Source organism: Cenococcum geophilum, assembly GCF_001692895.1.
Source record: "Cenococcum geophilum 1.58 unplaced genomic scaffold K441scaffold_74, whole genome shotgun sequence".
Classification (NCBI taxonomy): domain Eukaryota; kingdom Fungi; phylum Ascomycota; class Dothideomycetes; order Gloniales; family Gloniaceae; genus Cenococcum; species Cenococcum geophilum.
In genome coordinates this window covers 756,533-773,188 of record NW_027137632.1, presented here as the reverse complement: position 1 = coordinate 773,188, position 16,656 = coordinate 756,533, and the positions used below count along the sequence as shown (strand labels likewise).

At 38.1% G+C, this 16,656-nt stretch overlaps 1 protein-coding gene across 1 annotated transcript; it reads left to right on the top strand.

The window, feature by feature from the left end:
* Positions 1-4,315: 4,315 nt before the first annotated feature.
* On the top strand, positions 4,316-5,575 carry K441DRAFT_690799 (uncharacterized protein; the record flags this gene model as incomplete). The annotated part of the gene is made up of 6 exons (XM_067652419.1): positions 4,316-4,357; positions 4,634-4,786; positions 4,829-4,951; positions 5,132-5,176; positions 5,273-5,307; positions 5,341-5,575. 6 exons carry the CDS (start codon positions 4,316-4,318, stop codon positions 5,573-5,575), a joined length of 633 nt encoding a protein of 210 aa, XP_067497617.1.
* Positions 5,576-16,656: the final 11,081 nt, after the last annotated feature.

Below are 16,656 nucleotides of genomic sequence, written 5' to 3'. Positions count from 1 at the left end.
CTTTTAGTCCTATTATTCCTATTCTTAAGAGTGTTGCTATTATATTTTCTGCCTTTATTAGGCCTTCTCAGAGCCCTTAGGTATTTACCCCCTATAGTATTAACCATACTATAGCTTAGGTTTATCTTACCTAAATTAGCCTCTATACCTTTAACTCCTATTTACCTCTCTAGCGTTAGTCTAACTAGTATTATATTGCAGTAGATAGTTTCCTAGCGTTCTTATATATTCTACTTTAGCTCCTTTCTCTATCTTACTATATCTTTACTAACCTCTTACGCGTCTCCCTTCCTCCTCTATATAGGCCTAGGCCCTAAAGCAGCTAGGTAGTTATATAGTAGAGTTTAACATACCTGCTTATCTAGGCCTCTACCCTAGTTTTCTAGTATTTATCCTAAACCTAGGCCTAAAGGCCTAGGGGCTTTTTATAAGCAGTTGGCTGCCACTACCTTAACGGGGGGTTTTACCAGTTCTTTTGGATATCTTATAATAGGTTAGCCTAAGTACTAGTCTACCCCCCCGCAGTCTATATAAGAGTCTCCTCTTAGAGTTAGTACGCTTTTGCACGGCTTAGGAGCCTTCTATAGCCTCTAGTTTTATACCTTTTCTATTATTTCCGCTAATATAGGCATAAGCTACCTTTTCTAGGGGTTATAACTCCCGTTTTATATGCCTATTGGCGTAATCCTATAAAGGTATTATAGCTGCATCCTGTAATATAGAAGCCTTAGGTACCTTCTATAGTTAAGGCCTAGACTAAAAAAGCCTTTTCTACCTAAGTAACTCCTGTTTATTTCTTAAGCGTATCTTACTAGCGTACCGCCCTAGAGGTAAACGGTTCCGTTTATTAATATACTAATACGCGCATCCGTTCTCTTAAGCCATATAGTAGTCTCTTTAGCTAGGGCGTAATCCTGCCTGCCTACTAGGTATACTAGGGGTTAGAGCCTAGCTAAGGGGTAAGGTCCCTAGAGCTAGCAGTAGCTACTATATACTACGCCCTATAGGAGGCTGGTAGAAGTATAGGGGCGTAACACCCTATACTACTACTAGTTCCTATTTTACGTTGCCTATAGGAGTCTCCTTATAATAGGCCGACCGTGTCTTATAGGAGGGGGGCTGTAGAGACGCTAGGTCCCGCACTAGGTAACCTACTCCCCCTCCTCCTACTAACTAAGCTTATATCCCCTCTTTTTATAAGCTATGCTTATATCTCTAACTATTAAGTCCTTATCTAACTAGCCTATGTTTCCCCTATAGCCTCCCCTATATATATACATTAGGCCGCGTACACCACGCCTATTAAGACCCTCCTATAAGTTGCCTTATATATATACGCATTAGGTTACGTGCACTACGCCTATTAAGATCCTCCTGTAAGTCGCCTGCGAGTTAACTATAAGCCAACTGTAAGTCAACTAAGTCGTACGCCATAGGGCCGTCGAAGCTGGCCTATGTTTCCGCTGCCTAGAGCTTTGCCTGTGTTTCCACCTCATTAAGCCGTCTGGTCGCCGTCGCGTTGCCATTACATTGCTGTTGCGTTACTATTGCTATACTAGGTCGCGCGCACTACGCCTATTAAGACCCTTTTCTAAGTTACTTAGGTGTAACCGGATACTAGATAGACTCTTATAGAGGGGCCTTAATAAGTTCTTTAGGCAGGGCCTTAACAAGTTCTTCGCGGTGGCCTTAGGGCCTTAATAAGTTTTATATAAAGTATCTATAACGCGTTAACCTTAATAAGTTCTTATAAAAAGAGGATCCCTACGCCCTTATCGCGTATATTTTATAATCTTAGAGCTAGTACAAGCCTAAGGGTGTCCTGTTATACGCCTAGGACGCATCTACGTTAACTAGCTAGATAAGGCTAGTTTTAGGCCTAGCTGCGAGCCAGGTAGTTATATATCGGGCGGTTTTCATATCCTAGTTTCCCTTAATGGGCCTCCCTAGATGGTAGAACAGGAGCTCTAAGCGGAGGCGGTAAGGCTCCTAGTGTTGTTAAGGGCGATGCTTTGCACGCGTCGCGGGCTCATCACCATAGAGTCAAACAACAGCGCTGTATACGCTGCGACGGCTCTCTACCATCGCCTCTGCACTTGGCCATCAAGAGGAATAGGATTCCAGATGATGTTTCCACCCGCGGCGACGTGGACGCGTGCAGTAGGGCTTCGCGGGCGTATATAGATTATTACTATATAAAGATACTAAGCTAAGGAGAAGAAAAAGAAGAGGAAGGGTATTAGGGGTTAATATAAATACAAAGGGGCCGCTAAGGCGCTAGTAATAAGCAAGCCAATAGCGATTTTCTATCCTGGGGATAGAAACTCCTAATTAGTTAGTAAAAGTTAGTAGAAAGTTAGGGTCGGCAGAATATAGCAGAATTTAGCAGGTAACGCGCCCTAGCGCCATTATATATAGTTATAATTTTACCACCTTCCTCTTTGTTACTATTTTTAATTACTATAACCTCTTTCTCCTTTTATATAGGCTGTTACTTTACCTTTCTACAGTCTTTAACTTGTTATTTTAAATTATTTTAAAGCTGCCTACTTGCTTCTTTAGCTAGTTTAGCCTCCTCCTATACGGCCTACTTCGCGGCCTACTTATACTCTCTCCTCCTTTACAGTTATTCGTTCTTACTTTCTCCTTTTAATACCACATTGTTTCTCCTCCTTTATAACTGCCCTCTATTACTTATTCTCTACTTTTTAAGCATCCTCTTATACATTCTAGTCCTCCTTCTATGCCTAAAGGTCTTATATTTCTTAAATCTTTTTAAAGCTAAAGAATATTATACTACCATAAGCTTTTTTACGGAGTTACTTAAATAATAGCTTACCTCGCTAGTGACGCTTTTTCTCTTTAAAAAATACTTCTTAGAGGTGTTGGTTTTCGTATAGGAGAAGCTTATTCTAAGTATAGATACTCTCTATAGTATTAAGAAGCTTTCTCGCCTTAGGATCCGAAATATTAAGTACTTTATACGCTAGCTTCTATACCTCTCTTACACAAGCTTCTAATATTACTACTAAAGAGTTTAAGCTGGCTATACTAGGCCTTAATCCTAGTTATTATACCTTAACTTAGTTTTAGGACTTAACTAAAAGTTAACTCTTATTATATGGCTAAATTCCTATTCTTACCTACCCACTTTTAATATTTTTTTCTATAAATGTACGTTTAAATACTAGCCAGAATAATCTAAAGAACTCTCTTTTACTTATTCCTCTTCTTTTAAGGCTCTTATAAATATAATTATTAAGTTTTAATAAGTAATACTATGTAAGAGGCCTAAATAGGCTTACATTAGGGGGCTGTAGTTAGTGCGTTAAATGCGACGGCTATATATAAACCAGAATCTTATGCTTTATATGCTAATCCAAGAACCTTATATTAAGATGGCTGTTATATCTATCTAATATAAGAAGCCGCAAGTCCCTCCCTAGCCGTACTTTCTCTTTTATATACCAGTCGAAAATTAATATTAACTATTAAAATCTATACTCTTTACTTGTTTAGCTTATTGCTAAAGATATAAAGTGTACCTAGTATTCTATAAGATCTACCTTAGTAACCTAGGTATCTTATATATCGCCTAAAACAGCCTAGTAGATTAGAGTGGGTAGAATCTAGGTACTATCTATATAAATTAACGCTAGAACAGTAATCCACTCCTAATTACTATCCTAGCTAGCACCCTTTATTCTACCTCTTTTAAATACTTCTTTAGAGAATACTTTCTTTATTTAGCGAAGAAACCCTATAAGAAACCCCTTCTTATCCATAATATATAAGTTTTGCGGAGAAATCTTATATTTATCGATTTTTTTAAACAGCTACATATTATAAGCATAGAAAGTAAGAGATATTAGGCTATAAACTAGCTTAAAATAACGCCTATATGCCTCCGGAGAGTCAGCTTTCTTTTAGCTTAGATTAAAGCCTTTTAAAAGCTAGAATTAAGTTTTAAACTATACTTGCTAATAAAGCGAGTTAGCCAGTTCTTTCTAGGCGTCTTTTTGGAGATATTAAAAGCGGAATTCCGGATTATTAAGACCATAAGAGGAAGCCCAAATACTAATAGTTTATTAATATAATTAACAAGTTCTTTCTCCTGTTAGGATATAAGGAGAAATTTAGTATTTGCTATATTAACTACCTAACTATATGCTAAACCCCTATGCCGCCTTAATAGGGTAGTACGGTCAATACTATACTTCCTTATAATAGCACCATAATTAGGGCTTTCTTATAATGCTAAATCTTTTAACGTTTTGTTAATAGCCTATATAGTTATTAAGATAATTAAATTTAAATGTATATGCGAGGGTATACGGGCCATGCGTTAACTAGGGCCGTATATTAACTAGTAAAAACGGTTAACCGTAACAGGATCTGTTTTTGCTCTACCTACTACTTCCCATTTTTTAAAACTTGTTCTTTCTCTACTATTATGCCGCTTTCTGGCTCTAAGATAGGTTAGAGATAGACCTTACCAGGCACCGCATCTACGCTTTATAAAGGATTGCTAAACAAACCCGGTTTTAATAGCTATTCCTATAGCCAATCAGCTTATTAGCACCCTATAACTTCTATAACATTTAAATGACTATATTGCCTGTAAATAATAAAGCTCGCCGTCTTTAGCGCTAAACCTTATAACAGAGGATACCTTAGCGGCCTTACCGCTAAGCGCGACCCCTTATCTATAATTAAAACCAACTTTCTCAATTTCTCCCTCTCTAGTAATACTGCCGCATTAGCAAACGGTACTGACGCCGTTTGCGTTTTTATTTATAATATTCTTAACGCTAAGGTCCTCTAAGAGCTTCACGCCGGTAGTATACGGGCCATTCTCCTGCGCTGCTTAGGGTATAACAATGTTAACCTAAAAGAGGCCAAGAAATTAAGCCTCTTTATCGCCAATATTCCCTCCTACTCCTTAAAGGCAGTAGCCGAATTTGCCGTTACTCTAATTTAACCCCTTAACTAAAAGATATACTAGGCGTACAATTAGGTACGGGATAGCAATTTTAACCTTAACAGCCTACTAGGCTAGACGCTTTATAGTAAGACTATAGGTATTATAGGTATTAGTAGGATTAGTCTTATACTAGCTAGAATTATATAGGGCTTTAGGTGCAAGCTTATAGCCTATAATTTTTCCCCTACTAATGTCTTTAAAAAGTACGGCGAGTATACTAACCTTAATACGCTACTTCTGTAGTACAATATTATAAGCCTACACTGTCCACTAATAGACTTTACCTAGCACATTATTAACGAGACTACTCTCGCGAAGATAAAGTAGGGTACTATACTAGTTAACACCTTTTATAGTAGGCTAATTAATACTAAATACGTTATAAAGGCTCTTAAAAGCAAATATCTAGGCGGCCTCGCGCTTAACATATATAAGGGCAAAGGCGCGCTATTTTATAATAACTACTCCGGGGATATTATCGATGATAACCTACTTATAAGGCTTATAACCTTCCATAACATAGTTATATACAGGCACCAGGCCTTCTTTACTAAGGAAGCGCTTATGGAGATCGCTAAATGTATATTATAGAATCTAGATAACTAGTCTAAGGGGTTTCCCACTAGGAACGCACTTATATAGGTTAGAAGGCTAATAATAAGACAAGACTCTCGTTTAGCTTAACTATAAAGAAATAGGGATACTAGATAAAGAAAACCTAATATAATAAGCTCCCAGTTTAGCGTACTAGATTTTCTCTACTCTTATATTACTTAAATTAGGCTTAAGCTATATTAAGATTTTCCGTCTTTATATATTGGCCGTCTATTTAGATTAGGTTAGGAATAAACTCTCTACTTTATACTAGACGGTTTCCGTAGTTCTTGTCAAATCTATACTAAATATAACTTATAACACTAAGATTCTATTCTATAGCTTAGATAAATAATTTATAAAATTTACTTTTAAATAATCTTTATAGGTCACGAGCGTCTATTAAGATAGTATAATAAAATATTGCTTTAAATCCTACTAGTACTACCATTATATTCTCTCTAGCCTGTTAAAACTAATAAGGCGCTATACTTAGCTATATAGTCTATATATATTATACTTTATAATTATAGAGAAGTAATTACATTATAAACCTTAACGTTGCTAGTTTTAAGAGAGGAAAGGAAAAGACTTGGTATATATATAATGCAGAAATTAAGTAGGGTCCAGCTTTAAACTAAAAGGAGAGATATTTATAGATATTTACGGCGACAAAAACGTAAGGAGATATTTAACGGTTAAGAGCTTACGCTTAATACTATACCTTATTAGCTTCTTTAAACCATTAGTCCTAATTTAGAGTCGACTTACTACCTGTTAGTATACGCCCCTCTTTCTTAACAGCGTTTAATAATTACCCTTCTCTAGCACCTTGCTATTTTTAAGTACAAAAATAATATCCGCCTTCTAGATTATTGCCAGTCTATATATAACGGCAATAACGGTCTATTTACCTTTACTTACTACTCGCTTAATAGCCTCCTAGACGAGTTTCTTGCTCTCTAAGTCTAATAAGCTTATTACTTCGTTAAGAAGCAAGACTTTAGGTTTTCGCAGCAGCGCCCTTATAAGAGAAATTCGCTATTTTTAGCTACTAGAGAGAGATATTTCTTTTAGTCCTAGGCGCGTAGCATAGCCTTCTAGAAGCGAGGCAATAAAGTTATAGATTTGCGCATTATAGCAGCTTTATTTATCGCTCGTAATATCTACGCTTAATATAATATTTTCTTAGATACTCCCTTTATATAGCGTAGGTTCCAAGCTTACTAGGCTAATTTATTTTCGGTACTCTATAGGGTCAAAAGTGGTAATATTTTGTTTATTATTTAAGATTTGTCCTAAATTAGTATCGTAAAAGCGCTTAAGAAGAGAAATAGACATTAATTTACTATATCTACTTACACCTACTAGCGCAGTAAATTGGCTGGGTAGAATCTGTATATTAAGGTTTAAAAGGACGGGTACTTCTCTAGATTGGTATATAAAGTAGACCTTTTTAAAACTTAATACCTACGCCCTCCTCTAAGCTTAGAAAAGGCAAGTAAGACGGCGGCAGAGCGTCTTTAAGTAGTCGCATACTAAGGATTCGATTTACAGCACCCGTTGCTTAAGCTATACTTAAAGTATAAGAGAACTAGATTTCTACTGCCATGGCCCCTTAAATAATAGCCATATAGATAATAAAGAATTAAATAAGATCATATTTATAAAACGCAAGGAGTATACCGCCGTACTAGAATATAAGAGCTATATATACTAGCTTAATACTATCACTTACTGTAAAAATAATAGTACTATACTTTACGCTTATAAAAGCTTCTACAACGTAACCTTTAAGTAGTTTTTTATAGCGACCTCCAATTATCGATTCTATTATTAGACTTAACACTATACGGAAAGTACCTACAGCTTCTATAGCAAATTGACCGCTATTTTTAAATACCTTTGCATTCTTAGCCTTAAGTTATATCTCTAAACGCATATATATAAGTCCAGCGCCAAGAATAGGAGGTAGAGCAGCAAATAAACTAATAAGTAAGAGCTTCTAGCTATAAATAAAAGCGATAATTATATATCTAATAAGGTTAATAAAGGTAATAAGCGCTATACTTATTTCCGTCGACATTAAGTACTATACTTATTTACAGTCTATACTTAGTCTTATTATTAAAGAGCCTAGGCTATAACCCTAGTTATTAAAGAAGGCAATACGTTTCTAAATTATATTACTTAGGTATTCTAATTAATAGGTATATATTACTACGGTATCGCCAGGGAGACGCCGGACGAACGCATGGCTCCCTTATCGTCAGCACACATACACCAGGAATGCAAAAACTCCTTATCCAAAAAGGAATAATTATAAATGGCCTTATATACAACATAAGGCTCTATAACCACAGACTACGCCTAAAACGATGCTATCGCTATACACAATAGGGACACACCCAATCTATATGCGCAGTATAGGTGTGCTGCGGCCACTATACAGGCCCCTATAATACGAGATATTGCTTAAATTAAGACTAAACAAAATGCGCGAACTGCCACTAAAGCACATATAAGGCGTGGGAGAGAGAAGACTGCATTAAATATAGGAGATGGAAGGTAAGGGCTTAATAGCTACGGGAATAATTGCACGCTAGGTTATATAAATAAAAACAACAGGTAATAAGCTAGGGGGACACAGGCGCCTTTCTAGCGTTTCCTACCTTTAACACTAGAGGGCTAGGCTAGCTATCCTAAGCCTTAACGGGCCAGAAGCAACGCCGCGCGATATTACTAGACCGATTAGGGACATAAGGGTTACAGAGAACACAAGGGAGAGGATGCTCCGTAGGAAGACCCCTATAGACAGTAATAGCAGGCTTAAGACCAGGACAATTAAGAATTAGACTTAATGCGGCAAATATAACATTCGCAGCCAACCTATAAAGGGCATATAGCCGACTAGTAAGAACAGGGGAAGAACCGGTAATAATAACAGATTTAGATATAGAAGCGCTAATAGGAATATAAGATACGGAAATAGAAAGCTCTATATAAAATAAGTAGTAACTAGGGTATAGATATAAGAGATAGAAGCTCCAAATATCCTAGAGAAAGTAGAAATAGAAGAAGCAAGGAATAAAGAAGAGTTAAAAAACCCTCACTAGGGGTCCGCCACCTATCCATTATATAGTATAACTGCGGTAATACAAACCACCGCCTTATAAGGCCCCTACTAGACAGTTTAGACCCAGAGAAATATTATATCCTTACTATACAAGAACCGTATTATAATATCTTTATATAATTAATATACTGCCCCTAAGGATTCTAGCTCCGATATAAACCAAAAGCAGCTATATACGTGTACTTTATAATTAGCAAGGCTATTAGCCTGTCCTTATAGTTATAGCAGGCAGTTAACCCAGATATTATAGTTATAATAATCCAAACATATAGGGGACCGGTATAAATTATTAATATATATAACCCTAGGGTTAAAGGGGTCCCATAAACAGAGAATATTATATTAGCAATAAGCTTACTAAAAACTAAAGGTATAAAGTCTATCCTACTAGGAGATATAAACCTCTACTACCCGCGGTAGGGGGGCATCTATATTACTGCAGATTAACAGTTAGAGTGCCTACTAAGAGCTATAGATATCTAGGGCCTTAAGCTAGCTACCCCCCTAAGAGCAATTATATAGCAACGAGGCACCGCTAGAAGTATAATTAACCTTACATTTATAGATAAAGGCCTATATTAGAGACTTAAAAGGTATAACCCCGAAGAAGAATAGGCACTCACCCTAGACTATATCCCTATCTAGATATAGCTAGACCTAGATACTAAAGCGCAACTAAATAAAAAAAGATATATAATAAGGAAGCTTAAGATAGATAGTTTCCTTAATGCAGTTAAATAATAACTCTAAGACCTAGAAGAAATCTACCTAATACCAAATAAGTGAGGCTTATTAGCCACCCCTAAGGAAATTAACCGAAGACTAGAAAGGATCTAGGCAGCAATTAAAAATAGGCTAAAAGAGCACTGCCTAATCTCAAAACCGGGCCCTTATACGCGACACGTATGGTCCACACAATACGCAGTTTTAGTTACCAGCTAACAATAAGCAAGAAGGAAATATATAAGTAGCCACAACCCTAAAGATAAGAGATGATATAAAGATATAAGAAACCAGCTAAAGAATACCCTAAAAAAAGAAGCAAGGAATAACTGGAGACGGTTTATAAATAAGTATACTTCTAACCTAAGCCTCCCCCATAATAAGGGCCTTTAGGCTATAGCAAAATAGGTAAAGAAAAAGGCAAGGCACCTAGCAGAAGACCTATACCTACTACCCCTATAAAGAGTAGGAGAATTATAGGCTATAAACGATAATAATAAGAAGGCAAAGATCCTTATAGAAAGGTTCTTCCCCTAACTAGCTTTAGTAGACCTTAGTAATATTACGGGCAAAACATCGGTAACTTACCTACGGGTTAACAGCGATATAACAACAGAGGAAATGGCTAGAACTATTAGCCGCCTTTTAAATAATATAGCACTAGGACTAGATAGGATTCCAAATAAGGCCCTAAAAACCTATAGGCCACTTATAGCACCTTAGCTTGCAGATATAGCCAAAGCATGCTTTGCTATAGGCTATTACCCACAACTCAGAAAATCTATAACAACGGTTATTCTATAAAAAGAAGGTAAAGTAGATTACTTAATCCTAGGAAGCTACCGCCCTATTGCCTTAGAAAACACCCTTAATAAGATCTTAGAAAGGGTAATAGCGGAACATATAGCAGACACGGCAGAGAAACACGCCCTATTACTACAAAGCCAAATAGGGGCAAGAAAGAACCGCTTAACACTATTAGCACTTACGCTACTCGCTGCTACCATTAAATCTGCATAGGCAATATAAAAGGACTTTATAGTATTAATGCTTAGCCTAGACATTAGTAGTACCTATAATAATATACCCCACGAGCGTCTCCTATATATCCTTAGGGTAAAGGGCTTTCTAGAATAGATTATATAATTTATCTAAGGGTTTATAGGCTAAAAAGAAATATTACTGGTCTTTAGCGGATACTAGAGCCCCCCTATTATAGTTGTAACAGGAATACTACAAGAATTACCCCTCTCGCCTATACTCTTCCTTTTCTTTATAAGCAACCTACTTAACTCCTTTAAGGAAGGGGCAACCTAGAGGATAGGCTTTATTAATAATATAAACCTAATTATATACGGGCTAATAGCCGCAAAGAATTACAGAACACTAGAGAAAGCCTATAACACTTATATAAAATAGGTAAAATGTTATAGAGTCTAATTCTTACCAGAGAAATACTAGCTAATCTATTTTATAAGAAAACGCAACTAATCTGTAGATCTCTAGCATATAATTCGTATCTAAGGCTTTAGGGGTTAACCAGTTTAGGGCCTAAGGGTATTAGGAGTATAGGTAGATAGTAAGCTCTAGTGGAGCGTATATATGGCGCAAGCGGCCTATAAAGGCTAAGTATAGTTTATCGCTTTATCCAGGATTATTAATTCTATATGGGGTCTATGCTTTTAGAGGTTACGCCTACTATATATAGCAGTTGTCCGGCTAACCATAACATATAGATCTAGTATTTGGGCCATTAGAGAAACTAAAAAGGGCCCCCCTAAATTACTTCTTAAACCACTTTAAAAGGTCTAAATAGCCTACCTNTAGAGNATTATAGGNNGGTANAAGNNAACGGCNATAGTACTNCTTAAGAAGGAATCTAATATTCCCCCCCTATAGTTATATATTAAAGCCGCTNNAATATAAAGGANNTAAAATAAACNTAACTNTAATNTTATAAAGNANATTAAGANACGCCTAAGTAAACTATAGAGGGACCCTAGGGTGCCCTATAGGAGAATAAACCAACAACCCCAAAGTAGGGAAGAGATATTAGAGAAACAGGTAAAGAAAGCAGAAGAAGAATAGTGCCGCTTTAGGGCCCAGGTTTATATAGAGGAGAAAGGGAGACGCGTAAAAGGTTAGTAAAGATAATAGTAAGATAGAGAAAGGAGCTAAAGTAGAACACGTAAGAACGCTAGGAAACCATCTACTGTAATATAATACTGGTTAGACTAACACTAGAGAGGTAAATAGGAGTTAAAGGTACAAAGGCTAACTTAGGCAAGACAAACCTAAGCTATAGCATAATTAATGCTATAGGGGGTAAATACCTACATCAGGAAATTTTTTTTTAGGCACGTTGTCGCAAGCGAAAATCGGGGTCTGCAAAACCTGCGTAAGTCGCAATTTTGGCAATTTGCGGCAATTTGCGGCAATTTGCAGCAATTTACTATAAATACGCAAGTAGCCTGTGCAAATTGCTGNAAATACGCAAGTAGCCTGTGCAAGTTGCTGCAAATTGCTAAAATTGCTAAAATCGCGACTTAAGCAGACCCTAATTTTTGGCTGCAATAAAAATACCACAAAGCTCCGCACAAAGCTCTACTAAGGCTCTGCACGAAGCTCTGCACGAAGCTCTACATAAAGCTCTATATAAAGCTCTACACAAAGCTCTACACGAAGCTCTACACGAAGCTCTACACAAAGCTCTACACGAAGCTTTGTACGAGGCTCTACACGAGGCTCTACACGAAGGTCTGCGTACAGAGGCTCTGCACGAAGCTCTACACGAAGCTCTACACAAAGCTCTACACAAAGCTCTACACGAAGCTCTACACAAACTCTACACGAAGCTTGCACGAGGCTCTACACGAGGCTCTACACGAAGGTCTGCGTACAGAGGCTCTGCACGAAGCTCTACACGAAGCTCTACACAAAGCTCTATACAAAGCTCTACACAAGCTCTTACACGAAGCTCTACAAGAAGAGCTCTACACGAAGCTGGCCTCTAACGAGGCCTAACGAAGTCTGCGTACAGAGGCTCTACACGAAGCTCTACACAAAGGCTCTACCAAAGCTCTACTACTCACGAAGCTCTACACGAAGCCTCTTAACAAAGCTCTACACGAAGCTTTGCACGAGGCTCTACACAGGCTCTACACGAAGGGTCTGCTACAGAGGCTCTGCTCGTTACGAAGCTCTACAACAAAGCCTCTACACAAAAGCTCATACACAAAGCTCTACACGAAGCTCTACACGAAGCTCTACACAAAGCTCTACACGAAGCTTCGCTCACGAGGCTCTACACGAGGGCTCTACACGAAGGTCTGCCGTACAGAGGCTCTGCACGAGCTAACCGAAGCTCTGCACGAAGGCTCTAACAAAGCTCTACACACAAAGCTCTACACACAAAGCCTCTACACGAAGCTCTACACAAAGCCCTACACAAAGCTCTACACAAAGCTTTGCACGAGGCTTCTACACGGGCTCTACACGAAGCTCTGCGTACAGAGGCTCATGCACGAGGCTCTACACGAAGCTCTGTACGAAGCTCTGCACGAAGCTCTGCACGAAGCTCTACACGAAGCTCTACACAAAGCCCTGACACGAAGCTCTACACAAGCTTTGCGCGAGGCTTTACCACAAGGCTCTACATAAAGCTCTGCGTACAGAGGCTCTATGCGAGGCTCTGTACCGAAGCTCTCCACGAAGCTCTACACGAAGCTTTGCACGAGGCCCTACACAAGGGCCCTACACGAAGCTCTGCATAGGGCTCTACACGAAGCTCTACGTACAGAGGCTCTGCACGAGGCTTTGCGCGAAGCTCTGCGTACGGAGGCTCTACACGAAGCTCTGCATCGGGTCCCCGCTATATTCCCGATAGCCTCTACACGTGCCTCTGCCAAGATACCCCTTATATACACCTAGGTAGCCACCTTATTTTCTACCCTTCCTTATATCCTCCCTACCTAGGGAGACACCAGAACGACAGCTAGNAGACGACCGTCGCCAGAACCAGACGACCACCGTTCGAACGACNATCCAGCGAACGCCACNAACNATTNAATCAACCGATNGATCGAATTGAACCAGAGCTTTAATATCGGCCCGTCGCCGAATCGAATCAAGGCCTCCTAGGTAGGCACCCCAGACGACCACTGTTCGAATATACAGCCAGCGAACGGCCGTAGAGAACGATTCGAATTAATACGATCAATCGATCAATCGAATCAGGCGGAGCCTTCGATCGGGCCGACCTTTCCCCTAAATTACAGACAGGTAGGCATAGACAGTAGCACAGACAGGAGGCACAGACGGTAGGCACAGACGGTAGGTATAGACAGGTAGGCATAGACAGGTAGCACAGACAGGTAGGTACAGACAGGTAGGCACAGACAGTAGGCACAGACAGGTAGGCACAGACAGTAGGCATAGGCAGGTAGGCATAGGCAGGTACAGACAGATAGATAGACAGACAGACAGACAGACAGATAGATAGATAGGCAGGCAGGCAGACAGGCAGACAGGCAGACAGACAGGCAGACAGACAGGCAGACAGACAGGTAGGCAGGCAGGTAGGCAGGCAGGCAGGCACTAGGCCTAGTTAGGAAATCGGTACACAGCCAGCAGATCGTCAGGAATACCGCCAATTGATNATTTGGAGCCTTTGTCTTAATTGCTTAATAAATAGCTCTATATTTTATATAGTTATGCAAAATATAAAATNTATAAAATATGCAAAATGTGCAAAATATATAAAATATATAAAATATACAAAACGTGTAAAATACATAGGCTCTGCGCGTTTGCTGCGAGTTGCTGTAAAATGCGTAGGCTCTGTGCAGTTTGCTGCAAGTTGCTGCAAAATACGCAGGCTCTGTGCAGTTTGCCGCAAAATGCGCAAACCGCACAAGACCATATACGACTGCCGCGACCGTACAGTTTGCCGCAAATTGCCGCAAACTGCAACAACGAGCCCGAAAAAAATTTTCCTGATGTAAGGGCTCTAAGAAGGCCTAATAAAGGCAAAAAATATAATAGCAATACTCTTAAGAATAGGAATAATAGGACTAAAAGATTGGCTTTATTAAGTAGGTGCCCTAGTAGGTAGCCTAAGATGTAAATATAGCTAGCTAAGACAGACACCAAAACATATAATACTGCTATGCCCCCTACGCACCAATTAAGAAATAATACTCTTAGTAGCTAGTATAGAGAACTATAATACACTACTCTTAATATAAAAAGGCCTTAAGGCGGTTACCTAGTAGCTTATTAGTTAAAATATACTAAATTAGTTCCGGGTTATAAGGGAAATGGTAATAGAAGGCAAGGGAGTAAGCAGCAGGTGCCCCCTAGTAACTCTACAGTAGTAGAGTAATAGTTTATAATACTAGCGCGTCCATAGGCTTATTACGGCAGCAGTAGTTCCTAAGGAGGTTAAATAGTAAGGTAGTAAAGCACCATAGGTAACTTGTAGGCGCTAAGTAGGCGAGTCCTAAAAGGCGGGGAGATAAATTACGGGGTTTTCTTATTTTTCTTAAATAGAGTTTTCTCCCCATATGTAAATAAGGAGTAGTCCGTATAGGCCCAATAGGGATCCAAATCGGACATTAAGCAATGAATTATTATTATTATTATTATATTACTACGGTAGAGATAAAATATAAAGTAGTACTAAGCAAATAGTAGGCTAGTCTAATACTACCCGCAAGTACGCCAAATATACTAGCCTAGAAGTTGCCTTTTTTAATAAGCTGGTCTCCTATAAACGTAAAGACGTAGATAATCTTAGCGAAAATATATACTTATAGTAGATAGACAGCACCGACTCCTAGTATACCTATACTATAAATACTATAGAGGATCTAATAATAACGTTGCTTAACTACTAGCTAACTAAAACTATAAAGTAGACCTTTATTATAATACTCTGGATCTATTTTAAATGCACGGCTCCTATACTTATAAGAAATACTATCCTTAGAATTATTGGTCTTAATTTTCTTCAATCTTAAATTTTTAGTGTTATCTTTATTAGCTTCTATAGCGAGTTTTTAGGCGTAAACTAAGCCGTAATAGACGCCAGTATTAATTTTTAGCAGCCCTTCGTAAGTGCCTTACTTAACCAGTTTGCCCTATTATAGGACGACTATCTTATCCGCCCGCTTAATTGTGGATAGATAATATGCAATAACGATAGTAGTTTAGTTTTTTAAAATACGATTAAGCGCCTATTAAACAATTTGCTCTATTTTTACATTAATGGCGCTCGTTGCCTTATCTAAAATAAGAATTGGTAGTCGTTTAATAATACTCCTTACAATAGCGATATGTTAATAGATCCGTACTGCCGATACTTAACTTACTAGTATAAGTGTTTGGTCTAAAATCTAGTTCTTTATTTTTCTTAGTATCACCCTTACTTTTCTTCTTGGATTTTTTATTTTCCTTATTATCCGTTTTTAGGGCCTTTTTAAATCGTCTAGTTATTTTAGGTCTTTTATCCTCATTAATAGCTAGATTAAATAGCGCTAGGTTTTCTATCTTATTAGTTTCTCTAGCCACAGCTATTATTCTAAGAAGGTTATACCATCGCTAAATAAGGCTAACAATTATGCTCTTCTTAGAGCCCTAAGTAATAAAAGCATAAGGTTAGTATCTATTTTATATATAATTTACATATTAGGTTACATACCAATGGGCCTATAATAGCCGTGACCTTACTAGCAGTAAATATCAGGTTAAGTCCCTTAAGAATTTAAACATTAGGCCTACTTAAGTAGGAGAAGGCAATATCCTTAAAAGTAATATTAGCGTCTGTAGTAATTTTAGGCTCTTTAGAACCAGATATATTTAGAGATAAAGTATTAATTATTATAAAGAGCTTAGTTGCAGTAGTAGAGGCTTTAACTATAGCAATAATTGGAGATGCAATTCGCCCAATATTTATTACCACTATTATAACTAAAAAGAGAACAACTGTTATGTCGCCCACATTCGGAATTTTACCCTTAGTGTATTCCTTAATTCCAAACCAAAAGGTAATGCTAAAAATTCCGTATATAGCCAACATCGCCAGAGACATCGTTAAGCCTATTAAAGGCGCGGCGTTATTAAGATTACTCTCTTTATTGTTGTCTAAAATCTCTAACATTTCTATTAGGTTACTATAAGAGGTAAATTAGTAGATAAGACACTAAAGAGTATAGCTAAT